This window comes from Chrysemys picta, chromosome 13 (assembly GCF_011386835.1).
Source record: "Chrysemys picta bellii isolate R12L10 chromosome 13, ASM1138683v2, whole genome shotgun sequence".
NCBI classification, from domain to species: Eukaryota; Metazoa; Chordata; order Testudines; family Emydidae; genus Chrysemys; species Chrysemys picta.
In genome coordinates, this window is record NC_088803.1 from 29,288,482 (window position 1) to 29,309,492 (window position 21,011).

Here is a 21,011-nt window from a genome sequence, read left to right on the forward strand (position 1 = left end):
ACACGTAACAGCAGAAGTTAACAGGGTCCATGTTGGCTCACCCACATTCTGCATCCATGTTTTCTGACCTTTTTGCTGATTTCGTAGCTATTGCTAATCAATAGATATCGATAAGTGCATTGTCTGAGTAGACCTGGACTTGCTTCACATTTTCATTTAATGAAACACATTTACACTTGTCGAGAGAACAAGGACCAGAAGATACTGCAAGTCTGCTTACCACAACTTTGTTGAAGTCCTGGACGGCCAAGTAGAGGGCAACAGCAGTTAGCACATCAGTTATCTAAAGAAAGGAAGGCAGACAAAGACTGACTGGTCACTCAAACAAGGAAAACAGTAGCAAATGCAACCACCACAGAAAGCTGCGATATTGTGCCAATACTCTGAATTGAACATTCACCATAGTAACTATTGGTAATAGTTCAGAGTGTGAGGGGGAAACATCTTTATAGATTCTAGCCCTGCGGCTTTTAAGCTATGGCCCATGGAGTAGCAGTGTTTCTTTAAGCCCTTCCTCGTGGGTACAGAGAAGTAAATATTTTGAGAAGCAAGAAGTGGGGAACTGGAAGAGGAGAAATTGTTCATAAAATAGGAGGTCTCTCATCAAGTGGCCGACAAGAATTACAGAACCACTGATCTAGCCACAGCAGAGACAGCATGTTAGACACTGCACATGTGGCTAAGAACATGTTCACCAATGAACCAGAAGAGCAGCCTTCTGAACTGACCCACTGCTCACCAGATAACAGTACCAATTGTCTAGGGTTCATAGCAAATAATTTGAAATGGTTGCCATACATGTGTTATAATCAATTTTTAGCCCTTGTGAGAGGTGCTAGATTGCCTTTGTCATCAGAGCTGCAGAGAATAGATGCAAATTAGCTGGGTGATTTTTGTTTATTTGTATTATGCAATAGACAAAATAATTTACCGTCACACATAGGTGTTTTTAACTCTAACGTGCTCAGACAGAACCTGCTTCTGCTCCCACTGAACTCCCCAGAGCATTGTCATTGACTTCAACGAGAAGCCCACAATTTGAAAGTATAATCTCTACATTCTTCACTAAAGGTCACTTGCAATGGAAAACCAGAGTTTGTACCCTATTTATTTAGGGCAGTGGTTTTCAACCTGGGAGTCAGCAGACTATATCTAAAATTTCCAAAGGGGTCCAAACCTCCATTTGAAATTTTTTAGGCATCTACAAATGAAAAAAAGATTGAAAACCACTGCTATAGGGCACAAAACTCCCCCGCCCCTACCTTTTCAGGTCAGTGTTAAGGGTTTGTGTCAAGCCCCCATTTTTCCCCTTGATGACATTTAGCCAGGCAGGAAGTTCTAATGAAGATTAGTTTTTGGAGGGAGAGGGAGGTAGAAACTGAGCATGCATATGTATAGACATGTCTTCCTTTCTAAATATCTCTTGGGCTCATTAGGGGCCTAATCTACAAAACTGCTGATTGCCCTTAATTCTCACCGACGTGAATGGAAGCTGTGGGAACTGAGCACACTCAACACCTCACTGATCTTAATGATCCCTCTGCTGGGCTAAGGATTTGGTGGATAAAAATCAATAATTTAAAAAAATTAAATATATTTTTGCTTTTAAAAAGAAAGGCATTCTTGGAATGGGTTGTTTTGTTTTTTAAAAAGATTGAAGCAAAACTTACCATGAACACCAACTCAGAATATTCAATCAGGAAATGAAACAAGTATATTATTAACGGGGTCTAAGAGAGTGAAAGAGAAAGACACAGTCAAATCTTGTCAATCCCTACAAACTCAGGCCCCAATCCTGCAAACACTTAGTACCATGAGAAGTAATAACTACTTCATTGAGAATACTCACAACATTAAGAGCTATGCTCAGTAGCATTCACAAAATCAGGCCATTAAAAAGGAAAAAATGTTGCCCTAATAAGGCAATGAATTAATCAGTTTATAGAGTGTCACTACATTGATGCTGGCACCTCAGGTTTATTTCTGAATCCTTCTCCTCCAGCTGACCATAGCCTTGATCTTGCAAGCATTTACACATATTAGCTTTGCTGGTGTATCTACACTGCAGCTGGGATGTGTGATTCCCAACATGGGTAGACAGACTTGCGCTAGCTCACCTTGAGCTACCATGCTAAAAACTGTAGCATGGATGTTGTTGCATGGGTGGCAGCTCAGACTAGCCGCCCACAGCCAAGCCCACCCAATCCACTGGTCCAAGTTCAGGCAGCTAGCCCAAGCCGCTGCCAGTGCCGCAACATCCACAATGCTATTGTTAGCATGTTAGCTCAAGCTGAGCCAGCGTGGGTCTGTCTGCCCATGCTAGGAATCACACCTCCTGGCTGCAGTGTCCACATGCAACTACTCATGTGCACAAATTTTCTCAGATGCATAAGTGCTTGGAAGATGAAGGCCCTCACGTGGAGGAGCAGGAAGAGCACCGTGATAGCAAAGCTGGCATTGATATTACTGCAAAATGTAGGGACATGTAGGAGCACACCACCCAATAACCGTACCACTGTTACTAGTGCTAGCCTGGATAACACACAGCACAGGCATGATCACGGATAACCCAACACCGATATGTCGATGACTCCTGTGAAGAGTGTCATAACCTGATGTTTGTTTCTTTTCTTGATACACTAATGCATTATGTTTAGAAAATGAAAACAATTCTGTCCGGAACAATTCTGTTCAGACTGCCAATAACACCAATATCTGCATTTCTATTATCTCTTTTCTGCTAGGAAAATTTGCATGTGAACAGAATATTTGCAGCTAATGAATTCCCCTGGTTTTAATTTTGCATATGCAGTAATAATCACCAGTTACAATGTCAATTAATTTTGCAACAGCCAGCTGTGCTGTCATGAACGCTACTTTGTAGCAGGGCTACTCACTGCATACATTTGTTACACAGACAACTACATGATTCTGAAGTTTATAAATCAAGTCATTTATTTTTTGAAATTCACACAGTAGCACACACATATATAGCTGGACATTTAAAGGCACTGTGTAAGTATATAAGATAATATGAACTATTACCGAAGAAAAATGAAACACATTCACTTACTTCATGGAAGACATCTCCAGAATAGGGTGAGACACCCAAATCCAACAAAGCTAGCCCTTCAACAACTGAAACACACAAGATATTCACATTAGGATTCTGTGGACTGGAGACATAGCAAATCTCAGAATGGTAGATTTATAGGTTTTAAAATATCTGTGATCATAAGAATTTCAAAATGAATCTCTGAACTGATCACAGAAAACTGACAGAGCAACTAGAATTAGGTGTTTTCTGGTTTATTTCTACCACACAAATGTGTCAAAATTGACACCACATGGTATGATTTAACCATTTGTTTCAGGCAATTAAAAATATTACAGTTGGGATGTTTTTCAATTAACTGTACACAGAATGTGTCATGTGTCTGATTGATAAGGTATGCTACTGTCTCTGATTTTCTCACATTACATTTCTTCTGAAATAACAGCCACACCCACAAAACTAATACCTAGTCCATGCTGATAAAAATCTTCCATTCCCTAAGCAGGCATCAAGCCATTAGTAAGTTGCACATCTTGAAGGGAAACTACATTTTGAAGGGAACTACTGTATTTGGCTAGAGAGACATGGGACAGCCCTAATTGTCACTTTTGCAGTCCTAAACCAGATGTACACAATATAAAAAAATGATATTAATAATTATTACAGGTGGGGCTGGTAGCACTGCCTATTTTTAAGACTGCCCATCACTTCCCATTATAAGACCCTGTTTCCAGTTGCTTACAACTCGGCCAAACCACAAGCATTTGGGCTGAAATTTTCCATGATGGGTGCATACCTCAGGTTGAATGTTTTGAGGAAATTTCAGCTAAAATGGTTCCGCTGTTTCCAAGAGTGAGGCTTCTGAAAAAATATGTAGTTTTTCCCACATTAAAAAATTCCTGTGACCTTTTCTTTGAGAAACTCTGTATTCTTGTCAATGGCTATTAGCAAAGATAATCAAGGATGCAATCCCATTTTCCAGGTGTCCCTAAACCTCCAACTTGCAGACGTTGGGACTGGATGACCGGGGATGGAATCACTCAAAATGGCCCTATTCTGTTCATTCCCGCTAAAGCATCTGGCACTGGCCACTGTCAGAAGACAGGATACTGGGCTAGATGGATCACTGGTCTGACTCAATATGGCTGTTCTCATCTCCATGCTTTAGTGCAGTGGTTCTCAAAGCTGGTCCGCCGCTTGTTCAGGGAAAACCCCTGGCGAGCCGGGCCCGTTTGTTTACCTGCCGCGTCCGCAGGTTCGGCTGATGGCGGCTCCCACTGGCTGCGGTTCGCCGCTCCAGGCCAATGGGGGCTGTAGGAAGGGCGGTCAGCACATCCCTCAGCCTGTGCCACTTCCCGCAGCCCTCACTGGCCTGGAGCGGCAAACCACGGCCAGTGGGAGCCGCCATCGGCCGAACCTGTGGATGCTGCAGGTAAACAAACCGGCCCAGCCCACCAGGGGGTTTTCCTGAACAAGTGGCAGACCGGCTTTGAGAACCACTGCTTTAGTGCACGGTCTTGAAATTTGGCAGCAGAGCCTTAGTGTCAGGGATGTGTCTTTTGCTGAACCAGTTGGCCAAGTTATAAGCCTTTGAAAAAACATGTTCAGTAAGGACTTGCTAGAGCTTCACAGCTAAATTTCCAAAAGATTCCAGCTGCACTGAGCAAGCTCCAGCCTGGAGCCAAGCACAATCTTCCTTGTAATTTTAAAAACAAAGCAATTTAAAATTAAATATGAAACTAAGACAACTTGTTAAGGCCTAAAGTTACTGTATTCTTAAAATCATTAAAATTAAAGAAAAATAACATTAAGCAGTACATGATTGCTGCTGAGGTTTTAAAGAAAGTCAAACCACTGAACTGGTGGAAGTCACTGGCTAAGCACCTGGAACCAGTGTGGTGAAGTGCTAAACCAGGTTTGGACAGCATTATCCTCTTCCACAGGTACAGAAAATATTTTCTTCATTTCCATTTATTCAACTAGTTTAGTTCAAAGGTTATTTCATTCAATGTTAAGAAGCCAACCAGGAGCTGAAAAAGCAGGAAAGCTTGTTTTACTCTTCCAATATATGAATAAAAAATAGGTGAGAGAGGATGAAATCTACTAGGTGTAAAATCTTGAAGAATATGGGCTCAGAGCCACAAAGAGACTTAGGTGTTGCAATGCTGAGAGTTGTGGTGCTTAACTTTTAGGCATTAGAAAAATCACTGGAACAACAGTGGGATCCACAAAGCCTGAGTGAGGCACCTAGGCTCCGAATGGGAAGAGACAGGCACCTATAGAATGCAATCCATAAAAGCCAGCAAGCTTTGTGGCTTCCCACCTTGGCCAGCCAATGGAAGATGTCAAGAAGAGGGGTGTATCCTAAAACTCTCCTCTCTCAGCCAGAGTTAGCCATCTCTTTCTGCTAGGGATCCACAACTAGGAACCCCTCTCCTGGAGTCAGGCAGCTTAGGTGTTTAAACCGTTTCTTCCGAGAACAAGCCCTGGTCTATACTGCAGAGTTAGGTCAACAACTCCGCAAGCATCTACACTACAATGTTGCTCCCACTGATGTAAGTCACCAACCTAATAACTCCACCTCTGAGAGAGGGATCGTGCTTAGGTTGATGTAGTGAGGTTGATGCCGTGTCAGCGTAGACACTGCGTTGTTTACGTCAGCCCACGGCTCCAGCTTTCAGCCCAGGGCGACCGTATGTCAACGTAATTTAAGTCAACTTAATTTTGTAATATAGGCTTTCCCTGAGTTAGGCATCTATCATGCGCCACACAAAATAGCAGGCGGCGGTGGTGCTGCCCACCTTAACACTTTAATCCTAATGGTTAGAGCACTCACCTGGGATGTGGGAGACCCAGGTTCAATCTGCCTCCCCTCCTCGCAGCCAGAGGGGGAGAAAAGACTTGATCAGGGTTTTCCACCTCCAGGAGAGCTCTCTAAACACTGGCCTGTTCTGAGGTGGGGCTCACAAGCTGTCCCAGCCCAGGAAGGAAGAGACTGCATCAAGCCTCTTTTGGCCACTGAATCGGGTTTTATAAGAAGAACCAGAAACAAGGAAATTACTCTGAGACTTCCAGCTCCAGTACAAGGGCTTCTGCTTCTGGGATGAGCCTCGGCCTCCTGCCTACAGGGAGTACTTTGAGCCCATCTCAACTCCCATGCCAAGGGTTCACACCCAGCTACAAACACACAGGCTGGTTTCCAGCTCGAGAGAGCCACATCTTGCAGGCTCTAGCCCAAGGGTAGGCAACTTATGGCATGAGTGCCCAAGGCGGCACATGAGCCGATTTTCAGTGGCACTCACACTGCCTGGGTCCTGGCTACCAGTCCGGGGGCTCTACATTTTAACTTAATTTTTAAAAAGCTTCTTAAACATTTTAAAAACCATATTTACTTTACATACTACAATAGTTTAGTTATATATTATAGACTTATAGAAAGAGCCCTTCTAAAAGCGTTAAAATGTATGACTGGCACGCGAAACCTTAAAGTAGAGTGAATAAATGAAGACTCAGCACACCACTTCTGAAAGGTTGCCGACCCCTGCTCTAGCCCCTCGCAACTTAGCACCAACCCCCCGGCCCAGGAAGTCCTGCTGGCAGGAGCCTGTCACACTGCTTGTCTGCAAAGCGCTGCGCCGCTCGGGACCCCGTGTTAACCGACAGTCCTGTCAGGGAGGCGCACAGCCCTGCAGGGCTCGCCTCGGGCCGGGGCGAGGGCTCGCAGCCCCTTCATCGAGCCCGGGACACGGGGGAAGGCCGGACCGGGCCGGACCCGGGAGGGGGAAGGGTGCAGGGGAGGGGAGGCTGCTCCCTCAAGGCCGGGCGGGGGCCTGCTATCCCGCAGGTCTCACCTCGCTTCCAGGCATTTAAAGGGGACGCCACCTCGACCCGCTCGGAGATGAACCCGGCCAGGCTAGATCGGTACAACACGGCCCGGACCGTGACGGCCACCAGAATCCCCAGCACCAAGGGAGCCGCCATCTTAGCGGGGGAACAACGACCTCGTCGCCGGTTGTAGTTCCCAGCTTGGGCTAAGGAGCGGGGCGCCTGTGGGTCAGTCTCGTACAAAAGACTACAACTCCCAGGACGCTCTGCGACTCAGTCGTCTTCCGCTTCCCGAGACCTCGTGCAAGCTACGGGCAGCGTATTAGGACAAGCCTAGGAGGGATGCGAAATAGTGGGTGGTCCCCAGACCAGCTGCTCCCAATCTCTGCGGAGTGTGATTGCAACACCTAGGGCAGGAGAGGAACCCCTCAGCCTCGAGGGGCTTCCAGGGAGAGTGCCCCTGGTTAGAGCCCTGCAAACCTATCTGCAGATCGGATGCAGATAGACATTTTGTATCCATGCAGTTAGGGTGGCTCTTGCACTGTTCTTATTGTTCAACAAGGTTCTCATTGCAATCAGCATCCAGCTGCCATCTGTCTGGCCCCATTGCACCCAACAAGACTCTGGGGCATATACCTCAGGTGGGGTGAGAGCACTGAAGTGCTCTCTAGTCTGCATAGGTGGAGAGACCAGCGCAGACTAAGTGCTCTTCAGAGGTCCCAGAAAGGAGGAAAAGTATTAAGGTCAGCGAGAGATGAGTCGCTGGTCACACCGCCATGCCTCCTCCTAGGGGCTGCAGGGATGTGCTGGCCGCTTCTGGGAGCCCTGCGGAGCCAGGGCAGGCAGGGAGCCTGCCTTAGCACCGGTGTGCCATTAACCAGGAGCCGGCTGAGCGCCGCCTGGCTGGAGCTCGCACCCAGGAACCCTGCCCCAGGTCGGAACCCCCTCCCACACCCAAATTGCCTCCCAGACCTCACACCCGGCACCCCAACCCCCTGCCCCAGGTCGGAACCCCCTCCCACACCCAAATTGCCTCCCAGACCTCACACCCGGCACCCCAACCCCCTGCCCCAGGTCGGAACCCCCTCCCACACCCAAATTCCCTCCCAGACCTCACACCCGGCACCCCAACCCCCTGCCCCAGGTCGGAACCCCCTCCCACACCCAAATTCCCTCCCAGACCTCACACCCAGCACCCCAACCCCCTGCCCCAGGTCGGAACCCCCTCCCACACCCAAATTCCCTCCCAGACCTCACACTCGGCACCCCAACACCCTGCCCCAGGTCGGAACCCTCTCCTGTACCCTAATCCTTCCCAGACCCCACACCCCCACCTGCACCCCAATCCCCTACCCCAGCCCTGAGCCCCCTCCCGCACCCAAACTCCCTCCCAGAGTCCGCACCCCAACCCTCTGCCCCAGCCCGGATCCCCCTCTGGCACCCCAAACCCCTAATCTCCAGCCCAATCCCAGAGCCCGCATCCCCACCGGAGCCCTCACCCCCTCCCTGCACTCCAGCCCCAGCCCAGTGAAAGTGAGTGAGGGTGTGAGAGCGAGCGACTGAGGGAGCTGGGCTGGGCTGGAGTGAGTGGGGGTGGGGCCTTGGGGAAGGGCATGAAAGGGGTTGGGTCAAGGGCGTTTGGTTTTGTGCAAGTAGAAAGTTGACAACCCTACTTAAGGACCTTTGAAAAGCAGCCTCCTTAGCACCGCTCCTGATGCCAGGGGTCAAGGCGCCCCCGGACATGAGAACCACAATAGGCCAGAGCAAAACGCTGTGTTAGAAATCGGAGCTCAGGCTGCCAAGCGAACGATAGCTGACAGACAGGAGATGCGGGAATTAAGGTTGTGCCTTCAGCCAGCAACTGGTGTTCATCCGTTTGCACCACACACACACCTGTAGGCAGGGCCACTATTTCCTTGTCTGTCTGCCTGTTTAGCGTCTCTCGGTCCTTACTGTGCCCATCACTGTGGTGTCTGAGTGGCAAACCAAGGGTTTGACGTGTGCATATGAAACTGCCTGACTGGAAGGACGTGGTTTGGTGTGGATCAGTGACTGCTGGGGCGATTGGTGGCAGAAGGCTCTGAGGGCCTGGCTCATTCAGACCTGGCTCATTCCAATGGCTTCTACAGCTGAGAGCAGCCCAGTCTCCTGCCTGGGTCCGACGCAAACCAGGAAGTTCAGGACCATGGTTAATAAGAGCAGCTCAAAAGATCATTTTCGCTGAGCCCAGCCCTGCACAGATTTCCAGCTTAGGTTTGCATTTTCAGCAAAAGTTCTTCTTGATTATTTTCTCCCAACCCCTTTGTGCCTCCATGATAGCCAGCCACCCCGTCAGTCGCATCCTGGGGCGCTCCAGGGACAGCGTATGTGCGTGTATGTGTACGTCTGTATATATATGTATGTGTACATGTGTGTACGTGTATGTGCACATGTGTGTGCACGTGAGTGTGCGTGTGTATGTGTGTACATGTACCGCAGTCAGATGTATACATCTGGATTTCCTTTGAAAGAATTTTCAAATTGAGCTGATCAAGTGCAATGGCAAAGCACCCAATTCCTCTGCCCCCCAACTGCCTTCGCTGCTTTAACGTACAACCTGCTCCGCTGGCACCTCTGACTCCTGAAAGCCCTAACGCTCAAGGGGAGCAGGCTGTGCCCTGCCCTGCCCTGCCCTGGCTGCCCCGGGTGTTACCTCGGAGGGAATCGTTCCAGATTCCAATGGGTGGCAGGTCCAGGGAAGAGCCTTATCTGGGGGGAGGCTGTACCAGACCCGCCCGACCCAGGCAGGCTCCCAGGTACTCTCTGCTCGGGGCTGATAAGGCTTCTTAGCAGTTTCTCTCCAAACAAATTCCAGTTCAAGACACCTGAGAGCTCCACAGCAGGGCAGCATCCCCAGAGCGCAGCAGGGCGGGGTTAGGGGGAGCAGTCGGTAGCAGCACCTGCCCCTCGTACGGCAGGAGCGAGAAGTGCCAGCCACGTGCTGCCTCCATCCCCAGAGGCCAGGTGAGAGTGAATTCCCACGTCCCCGCACGATTGGTTCCGTCACTCTTCTACACTTACATGGATTTCCAATGTCAATGTTTCTAACATCAGCTTTGCCAGCTCTCCTTACACCTTTGTCTGCTAGAGCAAAAACCTGAAATGCAGCTACCTCCTCCTGCTGGGTGACTATAGACCTTAATGACAGACCTCGGAACTGCTTAGTCAAGCTGACTAGCTGCAGCCCCTCGGGTTGCCTGCTCGAAGGTGTGCTGGCCAGGCCACAAGTCATTTCTGTGCCTCTTCCCTGCTCCTTCTCAGCATTTGAACATCATTTGACTAGTGTGAACAAGAGTCTATACTGGGGAGAGCCCAGGGTGAGAGAGTCACTAGACTCTTGTCAAGGCTGCTTCCCCACTCTGAACTTTAGGGTACAAATGTGGGGGCCTGCATGAAAACTGCTAAGCTTAACTACCAGCTTAGATCTGGTCCACTGCCACCATTCCCAAGTGGATTCCCTTCCCTGGGAAGCCTCGAGAAACCTTTCACCAATTCCCTGGTGAATACAGATCCAACCCCCTTGGATCTAAAAACAAGGAGAAATTAACCATCCCCCTCCTTCCTCCCACCAACTCCTGGTGGATCAAGTTCCAAACCTCTTGGATCTTAAAACAAGGAGAAATCAATCAGGTTCTTAAAAAGAAGGCTTTTAATTAAAGAAAAAAGGTAAAAAACATCTCTGTAAAATCAGGATGGAAAATAACTTTACAGGATAATCAAACTTAAAGAGCAATAGGCCAGAGCAAAATGCTGCGTTAGAAATTGGATTCAAAGTACAGCAAACAGAGGTAAACACTCTAGTAAAAGGTACATTTACATGTTGAGAAAACAAAGTAAAAACTAACATGCCTTGCCTGGCTGTTTACTTACAAGTTTGAAATAGGAGAGACTTGTTCAGAAAGATGTGGAGAACCTGGATTGATGTCTGGTCCCTCTCAGTCCCAAGAGCGAATGACTTCCCAAATAAAGAGCACAAACAAAAGCCTTCCCCCCACCAAGATTTGAAAGTATCTTGTCCCCTTTTTGGTCCTTTGGGTCAGGTGTCAGCCAGGTTATCCGAGCTTCTTAACCCTTTACAGGTAAAAGGATTTTGGAGTCTCTGGCCAGGAGGGATTTTATAGTACTGTACACAGGAGAGCTGTTACCCTTCCCTTTATAGTTATGACAACTCTGGTTATACAGTGCTCTGTATACATCTGTGAAGGAGGAGTGATGAAACCCCAGTCACAGACGGGGTCCGGCCCCAGAGAGCGCCAGCCTGGCCCTGGGGTGTGGGGGTGGGAGGGCGACACGGAGAGCAGTTTGGTCCGATGCAGGGCACTGCTGCCAGGTGGCTCATGGGGAGGGGCGGGGGTGGGCTGTGGCGTATGAAGAGTTCAGGTTGTTTTGGAAGGGGAGGGGTAGCCATGTTCAGGGGGGAGTTGGGGTGTGGGTGGGACCCCAAGTTGGGGGGAATGGTGCAGGGGAACCCTGGGTTTGGCAGGGAGCCCCCAGGCAGCAAAACGGCTGAGCGAGCTGGTTGCCCGGGACAGGCTGAGGATGTCCCGCTTGCAGCGTCATGCTCCAGCCTGGCGAGGGATGGCTGGCTGGGGAGGGCATCAAGCGCAGCCTGCAATGGGCAGAGTGGGGGGTGGGGGTGGCTCCCAGCATGAACAGCGGAGATGGGAGGCGGGAAGGGGAGAGGTCAGTGCCCTGGGCAGGGGGATCCCCCGCTCCCCCACTGCAAAACAGCACACCCCCACCTCACCACCAGCAACCGAGATGGAGGGGACAGCTTAGTGCACGGGGGGGCAGGGTCCCTGATACTCCCAACTGCAAAATAGCAACCCCCTCCCCCCTGTCTGCACCCCAGATGCTGAGGAGGGAGGAGGAAACCTTCCAGCTGCACCTCAGCGGCTCCCAGCTTCCCTCCCCCTGAAAACATCCCTCTTTCCAAACCTGCCCCCAAACCCCCTCCTACGCACGCTCTCCACGCAGGATCTGTCAGGAAGGCCAATTAGACAGGGCCTTGTGTCCTGGGGATGCACTGAAGGGCCATGGTCAGGAGGAGGGGAATGGAAAGATGCAGTTTGGGGGGGGGCAATGCCCCTTCACATTCCCCCCCATCTTCACCCCTGCCAGTGGACCAGCCAGGACTACGTCATGGCCCATCTTTGGGCTACAGCCCACGATTTGGGAGCCCTGCTCGAGGGTGAACTTCATCAGGCCCAGCTGACTTGTTCTTTAGCCTGTTCTTTCCCTGTTCGGGATGCTCCTGCCCCTGGCTGTTAGCATTAATGGTGTTCAGCATCTGGTCACAATGAACTTTGATTGAAGTGAAGACTGAAGCCAAACAGGCAGGAAATGCTCAGAGATGCTCAGAGGACGTCAGCCTGACAGATAAATACACTGCTAGGAGCTGGATTATACCATGTTATGGGTGGAGTTAAAATCTCATTGACACAGCTGTGAGGATGCACTCTTCATTTAAGACAGCTGGAAGCAACAGGTAAGGGGGCCTCGTGTAGAACAAGCCATGATGGCGTGTGCACAGAAACTAGCCCCAGGTGGGCAGAGGATGCCACCGAGCATTGTTCTGAGCTGGTGCGTGTGTGAAAGAGACAAGCCGGGCAGTGCAGCCAGGACACGGAGGCAGAGCAGGAAAGTCGAGCAGAGCCTGTCAGCATGGTGTGATCGTGGGAGGAGCATAGAGAGCTTTTGGGCCAGGTGCTGGCTAAAGAGGCTTGGAGCTGAGAGCAGGGAGGCTAATCCCTGCTGTTGGTTCCTGCTGTGTTTGGAGAAGCAGGACTCTGTATGTTCCTTGTCAATAAACAAGACATCAAAAAATTACCAGACTCCACTGCCAATTTCTGCTCCCCACTGGAACATCCCCAGGGCCCCAAACTTTGACTAGCCCCTTGGGTTGAAGAGGGACACCAATATCTTTATTGTGTGGTTTCGTTGCATGTCTATCTAATCTCAGTGGTTTATCAGCAACTAATTACTGTTGCAATGTTTTCTCATGTAACAACCATATTTATTAAAAACACAGAGGCCAGGTTTTTGAACCCAAACTCACCACTGCTAATACATGCAGGATTCAGATGTAAAGTCCTGGCTTTGAGTCATCCCCCATTTAAATGCTCAATGACAGTTGCTAGAAATCCAGTGTCATGATTCATTGATCACTAATGCCAAGGGGCAGTGGCAGGGCTGGGAGAAGCAGAGGTAAATGTGGGTCTAAAGTCGTAGTGAGTGACATGGCTTCCAGCGAGGCAGAGTGGAAGCGGGGGTCCAGTTATACACACCAATCACACTCTTCGTGTCATTCGAACGCACCGGCGGGGTCAGCTCTCAGCGTTTATTCTAGGGGATTTACCGTGCAGAAGCCAACAGGGAAGGGGGTGAGCAGAGTGGAGGTATTGCAGGGTCTGCACTGATTAGGTGGGGGATGGCGCTCAGTGTCTGATCTAATATGGTCTCCCCTTCTCAGCGGCGCCGGCTCCCAAGGAGGATGGGCTCCTCCTGCTGGACCCAGCACACGTCTGTTGGCTTAACCAGGATGAGGGAAGACTTGCACTCCCCACTCTTACAGAACCCTGCCCAGTAGATGTAGCCTTTCCCATTGAGCAGGACGTTCTGACACTTGTCGTACCACCAGCCTCCATAGCTACTTGCGCAATTCCCACTGGTCTGGTCCTGATCCTTGTCACTTGTGCTGAACTTCATGTTGTCGTGTATGCCCCCCAGGCCGGAGTGGTAGGTGGTGAGATAGTCCTCGCCGTCCCCAGAGTACCTGCCCAGCCTCAGAGGGTACCCGCTGGGCTCATCCTCGACACTGATGATGTCGTACTCTGCGTAGCGGGTGTTGTTGGATTTGTCCTCCACGACAAAGCGGATCTTGTATATGTTCTGCCGCGTGAGCAGGGACAGGTACTCGTTGCCCAGCCAGTAATCCTGCTGCACGTTCCCAAAGCCGTACTTGTAGGTGCTCCAGGACTCCTTCCAGGTGATCTCTGTGTTGTAAGAATTTCTCTGGACAACGGTCCAGCCTTTGCCTTCGGTGTCCATGTCACACCACACCACTCGAGGGGGAGAGCCTGCCGGCTGGATGACATGGACCCCGCTGGGGCTGTCCCTGGGGATGTTGCTGCAGTCTTTGGGGAACCCTGAAATGCCACGAACATCAGGTTAAGGGGGCAGGTGGGGGGGGGGAGAGAGAGCGCTAGCTAGCTCTCTCAAATCAGCCTGTGGTAACTGGAGCCTGGGTTTTTAGAGGCAGGTCCTGTGTATTTCACAATACTACAGCCACAGAATCCGCCCCGGCCATTCCTGGCCACAGAATCCGGCTCCAGATCTTACACTTTCATTTTACCAATAAAATAAAATAAGAATAGTTTCTTGCTCTGCTGGTTTTGAAGAAACCTTGAGGAGATGAGTCAAGTGTAAACCAAGGCTCTGTATCCTTCCTGAGTCCGTACTGCTGAAGACATCGTTTGGCGAGGGTGGGGGAGATGCTGCCAGATCCATCTCAGCGAATGTTAATTATGAAACCCATCAGTGACAATTTAAATGGGATTTTTCAAAGAGCCTAAGGGAGTTGGACACCCGACTGTGATTGGAATTAAGTGGGATTTAGGCACCCAACTCCCTGTGGCGCCTTTGAAAATTCCAGACATCCTATCGAGGGGCTTGTCTTTGGGGCGGAAATTGTCCCGAACTATCCTGGTAGAATGAGAGCACTGTGGTTATACTGCCCCTCCCCTCCCCAGGGTCCTTCCTCGAGCCTGAGCCCCCCAGCTCCCCTACCCCCCAGACAATCCCCCTGTGTGCCCCACCAGCTCTGTCCCCCTCCCCCATAGCTGAGCCAAGGGGGAGGAGCTGCTGAGCTCAGCGGGGGCAGGGGCTCAGGGCCACCTCTGGAGCTGGCTCGGCCCCTTGCCCGCCTGGGCAAGCCCCTGAGCAGCTCCCAGAGCCGCTGGAGATGTGGGGAGAAGGGAATGAAAACCCCTGACAAGGAGGAACTGGCTCTCCCTGCTGCCTGGACTCTGGGGGCAAGGCTTCTAGGCATGAGCGAGAGATCCCCAGCTGTTAGCCGGGGCTAGCCCTAGTATAGGAGTTGGTGAGATGGAAGGGTAGAACTCCCAGCCAATTTGGGGGGGTGCCTGGTTCCCACACGCTGCCCTGCGGTTGGCACCAGCGCTCTTCAGTCACTGCCGGCGTCTTGGCAGCCGTTACCGGAGAAAGGGATAACGAAGCTGTGGAAAGCAAACAGGCAGTCGAGCAGCACCTCCCCCACCCCGGCTGGCCCATTCCCAGGCGCTGGAGGCCTGCGAATGGGAGTAGTGGGCTCACTAGCGCAGGCCGGCCTTGCGAACCCTTCGGAGAACTCAGCGTTTCTTTGGGCCCAGCGCTGGCGGGGGGGCGGGAAGGTGCATTCAGTGGATAAGTGGATCTAGGGGTGACCCCGGCATGGGGGAGAGGAGAAGAATCAGGCCCACGATGCCCTGATCTCGGATATGGCAGATGATAGAAGCTCTCTGACGGGTTCTCTACTCACCCCTCTCGACCTTCTTGTGGGCCAGGGCCCCGTTGCCCTGCACGGGGGCTACGCCAAGGAGCGCCATCATGGACAGCGCAGACAGAAGCAGGAGAGAGCTGGACTGGAACCCTGCAGGGGACAGAAACCGCTGGACATGAGACCAGGAGAGAGTTTCACAAGTGCCTAAATCCCACTAGAACTCACTGGGATTTAGGCACTTAAGTGACTTAGCCACTCTTGAAAATGTTACCCTTAGACGCTAAGGCCAGAGTTTTCAGAGGGCTCAACTACTGGGCCAGATTTTCAGAAGAGCTCAGCTCCCAGGTAGGCACCGCAGGACATGGCTGGATGTTCAAAGGGGCTCAGCATGGGCGGGGTGGGCCCAAGTCTCTGGAGACGGGGTGAAGCCCACCATTCACCTCTCCCCCGGCCCGGCCACTGTCTCCGTCTCTGCAGCCGGCCCGATTAGCACACAGCTGGGATCCAGCTGCATGGTAAAAACCATTCAAAGATTGCGGCTCCGATGTCCTGGCTCCCGGGTCCCGGGTGGGTCAGGGCCGGCTGGAGCGCTCCCTGTGGTGGGGAAGGAGCTGCCGCCTCTCTCCCCGCACTGCACCGCTGCAAGGGGAGTGCTGCTCGGAGCAACCCCCTCTGTCCCAGCTCCCCCCGTTCACAGTCACTACCACCAGCCGGAGGGCAGTGCCCGCTCACCCACACAGAGACAGCAGCTGGGCAGCCTCCGGCAGGGCTCTGCCCCCCTCAGATGAGTGCCAGGTGAGAGGGGCCCAGGGCACAGAGCTGCTGTGTGCCCCACGCCAGGCATGCTGTCCCCTGCACTGCAGCCCAGCAGCCCAGAGGGGGACACGCTGCTGACACTGCAGCTGTTCTGTGGGCCCAGCTCAGGCCAGGCTTAAAGTGGGCAGAGTCGCCAGGGGCCACAGTCCTTGCCAAAAAGAGTTCAAAATGGAGCCGGGTCCCTGAGGGGTGCACTGTAAGCGCTGCCCTAGCAAGGGCATGGCCATTTATTTCAGCCGGGATTAACATAGACACCCCTCCCCCGCCCCACACATGCTTTTCCCAGGCCACCTTCAGCACTCAGCGCAGGGATTCACAATGACCTTGCCGGGATCAGCAGCCCAGAGCAATCCAGACTCTTGGACAGAAACCGGCTCATTCACCCCCCCCTCCGCCCCCAAGTATATCTATCCCGGCCCTGGTATTACATCTTGTGTAGCTACAGCCCACATAACGCAGAGCACGGCATATGCAGCCCCCAATGGTAAATAGGTTGAGAACCCTACAGCAGAGGCTCACGTGTGAAGCTCCAGAGGTCCCAAGTTTGATTATAGCTGCTGCCGGCCCATGACAGGTGCAAAATGGCAGCTTTTTGTGGGGTGGGGCGGGCAGGGTGTGTGTGTGTGTGTCAAACCAGAACAGGCTAAAGCCGCACTGGAGTCTGGCACCATGCTTTCTGTCAGCCATCATTGTATTCATGTGGTGTTGCAAAGTTAGAAAGTCCACAACTAACCCCAAAAGTGACCGTGATACAAACGTGCAAATGAATTAGAGAGAGAGAGAGAGAACACCGTGTAAACGACACACCGAAACACACTGCTGCAATGGAAACACTTTGCCCAGACATGATCCCCAGACAGATTTCATTGGAAACACCTTCTTTTTGGAGCTGCCTGGACCCAAATTCTTCAGACAATGTCACAGCCCAAGTAACTGTGACACGCTGCCAGCAATCTCAGGTATCCTTGTGAGAGAGAGGAGAGAGGCGTAACCCCATGGCAGGCAAAGGGTTAACGCTTTAAAGGAGAAGGATTTCAGTGAGTTTGACAAGCCAGAACTACAATGTTTGGAACTGAAGTGAAATACCAATCTGGAGTCACTCATTCTTGAAAACACGCCTCCCCTTCTCCTGACGCCCCAGAGGAGCGGGGACGCTGCCAGCTAGCAGCCGTTCACACACTGTAATAGTCTAAGACACAGAGGGCCTGAGTTCGACCTGTGACCTTGGAAAACTCATTACACTGCACCATACCTCAGTTTCCCCATTTTTAAAACATGGCTTATGCTAGTTCCTTTGTGTTCTAAAGTATTTTGTCCCCAATGCCCAAAGGTACCTGGGGCAGGGCGGGAGGATTCCTGCCTAGGGTCCAGCAGAGCACTGGGCAGGGGATCCCCACCAGGCTCCTGGTACCCCATGGCCCCGGGGGCACTCTTTACCCACCAGGAGGCACTGCCAGACTCCTAGCTAGCCAGGCTCATGCTGCAGCATGCACTTGCTGGGGGAAATGCTGCTCCGTTTCAAATGAAAAGCAGCATGTACCTCACTGAGCCCCCGTCCCTTGTCCCTTGTGCCAGGCAGGGTCGGGAAAGCAGAGGATGCACCAGGGCTCCCCTCCCCCTTGTGCACCTGCCCGGGCTCAGGGGCGGCACTGAGAGGAGTGCAGGCTGCCCCTCTCTATGCGGTAGTTACTGCGTCTGTCTGGGCACATTCCTTCCTGTGCCCGGGCACTCATGGCACATGGTGTCCCACAGGGGCCACATAGCATGCCCTGCCACTGCACCTCCCCCACGTGCCCACACCGCCTGGCGCTCTGGTGCCCACCACCAGGCTCTGGCCCTACATCTCCAGGCTGTGTGAAATACTGGGCATTTCAATAAAACTCACCCATCCCGACGCTGCAGCTGAGCGGGCGAGTTAGCACCCTGAAGCGTCCCCCACTTCCACATCAGAAACCAGAGCCGGGGCTCCATGCCTTTATGGGGAAAGCGCCACTCCACACCCAGCTTATCTTGCTTTCTCAACCGCTGGCCTCAAGCCTGGCCTGTGGGCAGGGAGGGAGCCCCCTCCGGAACGTCTGCCCATCCTTTATTTACCGCAGATACCAGATTTCTTGGGCTCCCTCCCTCCTCGCCGAGAATGCCAACGTTTCTGAAGCCGGGCAGGTGTGAGCCAGGGATTTAATTTCTCAGTGGGACTCTGCGGCATTACCGTACCATCGGCCTTCCAGACGAAGGACGCACTAAATGGAGAGGATCAAGCCAGAGGAGATGGCAGGAACGGGGGTTGTGCAGAACGGGATGGGGGTGTAACGCTTGTGCCAGGTGGTATTGGCAGTGACAAGGACGAGAATCAGGATCTCGGGGTTCCTCTTAGCATTGCAAAGCAGAACCAGCTGGAGCGCCCCTCCCAGAAATCTGGGAAACTGACCAGCACGCCCCTAACAGGCAGCTGTTGCCCCGTTGCGAGCACTGAGTCTGTGTCTAACACACGAGAACTTTTATTCAGAGGAGAAAGAAACGCAGTATGAACTGGGGAAACCACCACAAGAGTGACTCAGCAGTATGTGAACTGTGAGTGAAACGCCCGCTCTACAATCCATTGGGCAGCAGCCCCTTGCCTCAGTTTCCCAGCTTGCGATGAGAGAGTTCAATGGACGAATGTCCCTTTGGCACACCCCTCCCATTTTCCCTCTGCTGTCCCCTTACCCGGTTTACGGGCCCAGCTCAGCAGAGTTTGAGAGTTCAGGGGGTGTTCGGGGGGGGGGAGGTTGGCCTCCTGCCCCAGGGAGAGAAGGGGTGGGCCAGGGATGCCTCTGCCTCTGCTCTGCACCGCTGCTGCTCCATGCTGCCGTCTCTGCCTGGAGCTGCGATGCCATGCTCTGAGGGGCCTCCTGCCCGGAGTGAGTCCAGCTCTTAGTGACTTCCCTGGCTAGGGGGAACCGCGCTGCTGCTCCCCCCCGTACTGTCTTTCAGCACAGCACCGGCTCTATGGTGCCCAGGCAAACCGGCTTCACAGTGTTTTCAGCTCTAGGGATCACTGAGAAGAAACCAGGACTTCCAGCTGAGTCCAGTCAGCTCTGTCTTTAAGCACTGGGCAGACCCAACGTTTTATAGGCGCCTTTCACCAAACTCACACACCCGGTGGGAAACCCTCTCCCCACCCCCCTCGGACTTTCAGTTCCATTTGGTATCACTAACTCCTGCTTAGCACGTGGGGTTACAGAGACTGAACCCCCGCTCCCGCCATTGTCCCGACAGGTCATGGCCGGGTGAGTAGAGGATCAAACTGGATTCATTCAGCGACTGTCAAGGCAGCTGCTCTCTGTGTCCCAGCTCTCTGGCTGGGATACAGGGGGCAGGAACTGGTGCATTAGAGGGAACAGCTCCACGTCCGTATAGTTCTGGAAAAGAGCACCCAGGCGGTTCACCCGCATGCACGCTTCTCGACCCTGCAACTTGCCAGCACCTGGCACACGCCATCGAAATGTGCAACAAAGGACACGAGATGGGACCTGTTTATTTTGTTGAACGTGGCACCAGTTTGCTTAGTGTGATGTGCTCCAGTCTGCTCATTTGGGGACCAGGTTTTGGGATGAGGGGGAGTTTGTGCTGTTACACAAACAACGAATGAATCTCCCACATGCAATTCATGCTGCCTCCTCCCCCCCACCCGCACACCCTGAATGCCAGCTGCAGCCGGCCCCATAAGTCTGGCTGCCCCAACAAACTGGTAAAGCAGCTTCCAGTGGATTCTGGCTGATTCTGGCTACGCATCTGTGACGAACTGGGACTGTTCTTACTGTGGTCTTTGAATGCTGACTGGGGAGTGTGGCTAGAATAGTCTGCATTGGGGGATGGGAGACCGACCGGAGAATACCTGAGCATGTAACATGAGAACCCAGGAAGGGGTTAGAGGCCAGGTGACACCTTTGCCCGGGAAACTGAACAAAGGCTGTGGGAGGGGTCGCAGAAGGGATAGTTTCAGGAGCTGGCTGGTGGAATGGCTGGGAGGCAGACAGGGCTCTGACCTCCCAAGGGGGCTGGGGTGCCCGAGGACCCCAAGATGGACCTAACTGAGAGGGGTCCTGTTTTCTGTGCCTGCGGGACCTGTCTTGAACTGTGTCCCTGTCGTCTAAATAAACCTTCTGCTTTACTGGCTGGCTGAGAGTCATGGTGAATCGCAGGAAGCCGGGGGTGCAGGGCCCTGAGTCCCCCCACACTCCGTGACAGGATCATCCCCATCAGCTGGGCGTGCTGGGCCGACCCCATGCACAACAGGGGCAGCAGCGCGACCGCCCTCACGCTCTGATTGTGACTCGGGATTGTGGGGGCTTCTCACCTGTCCCATGGAAACGTGGCCAAAGGCGCCAATTGTCCCTTCATCAAAATGGCGCCATCTCCCACTGCTGCCAGCGGGGCTGAGGCCTGCGCGAGGGCCGCCCCGTCCCCACGCTCTGTCTGCATGTGGCAGGCAGGCTGCCCTCCTGACACTGGCTGCCACCTCCCGCTGGGCTCCAGGAGGCTGAAGCCGAGCCCACAGGCAGTCTGTCTGAGGCCATGGTTCAGGGCCTGGACAGCGCATGGGGACTGTGAGGGTATGTGGGGGGAAGGCTGAGCGGGTTGCAGGGGGGTGTGGGGGCAGGGATAGGGGGCAGGCTGAGGGGGACAGAGGGATATGGGCATGAGGGAGACAGAGTGTGCAGGGGGAACGCTGACAGGGGTAGTAGGTGTGGAGGGCAGGAAGAAGGCTGAGGGGGCCGGGGAGTGTGGGGGGCA

The 21,011-nt window shown here is 52.6% G+C and overlaps 2 protein-coding genes across 6 annotated transcripts in view; both read right to left on the reverse strand.

Annotated features, from left to right (window-relative positions):
• PIGU (phosphatidylinositol glycan anchor biosynthesis class U) overlaps positions 1–7,179 on the reverse strand; it is a 45,222-nt gene extending 38,043 nt beyond the window's left edge. The window contains exons 1-5 of one of the 4 annotated variants that reach the window (XM_005295386.5): positions 6,907–7,149; positions 4,940–5,085; positions 3,074–3,138; positions 1,671–1,730; positions 221–283 (exon numbers count right to left, since the gene is read on the reverse strand). In XM_005295386.5, the coding sequence (XP_005295443.2) occupies positions 221–283; positions 1,671–1,673 (66 nt within the window). In that variant the 5' untranslated portion in view covers positions 1,674–1,730; positions 3,074–3,138; positions 4,940–5,085; positions 6,907–7,149. Of the gene's footprint in view, positions 1–220; positions 284–1,670; positions 1,731–3,073; positions 3,139–3,851; positions 3,917–4,915; positions 5,086–6,906 lie in introns of all 4 variants that reach the window. The other 3 variants (XM_024105087.3, XM_042858259.2, XM_005295385.5) reach the window with 3 other exon arrangements.
• Positions 7,180–9,428: 2,249 nt separating this feature from the next.
• LOC135975316 (fibrinogen-like protein 1-like protein) lies at positions 9,429–18,531 on the reverse strand. 2 transcript variants are annotated; one of them, XM_065565733.1, is made up of 3 exons: positions 18,121–18,531; positions 15,459–15,569; positions 9,429–14,067 (listed from the first exon to the last, which is right to left on the reverse strand). In XM_065565733.1, exons 1-3 carry the CDS (start codon positions 18,122–18,124, stop codon positions 13,388–13,390), a joined length of 795 nt encoding a protein of 264 aa, XP_065421805.1. In that variant the 5' UTR covers positions 18,125–18,531; the 3' UTR covers positions 9,429–13,387. The 2 variants fall into 2 exon arrangements, with proteins under 2 accessions (XP_065421805.1, XP_065421806.1); XM_065565734.1 differs by lacking the exon at positions 15,459–15,569 and having other exon boundaries at positions 18,121–18,530.
• Positions 18,532–21,011: the final 2,480 nt, after the last annotated feature.

What these genes read in the sequence shown, in the direction of transcription:
- LOC135975316 (XM_065565733.1), bottom strand. An exon ending in CCACAAGAAGGTCGAGAGGG is followed by an intron (nt 14,068 to 15,458) that starts GTGAGTAGAGAA and finishes GTGGCATTTCAG; the next exon opens with GGTTCCCCAAAGACTGCAGC.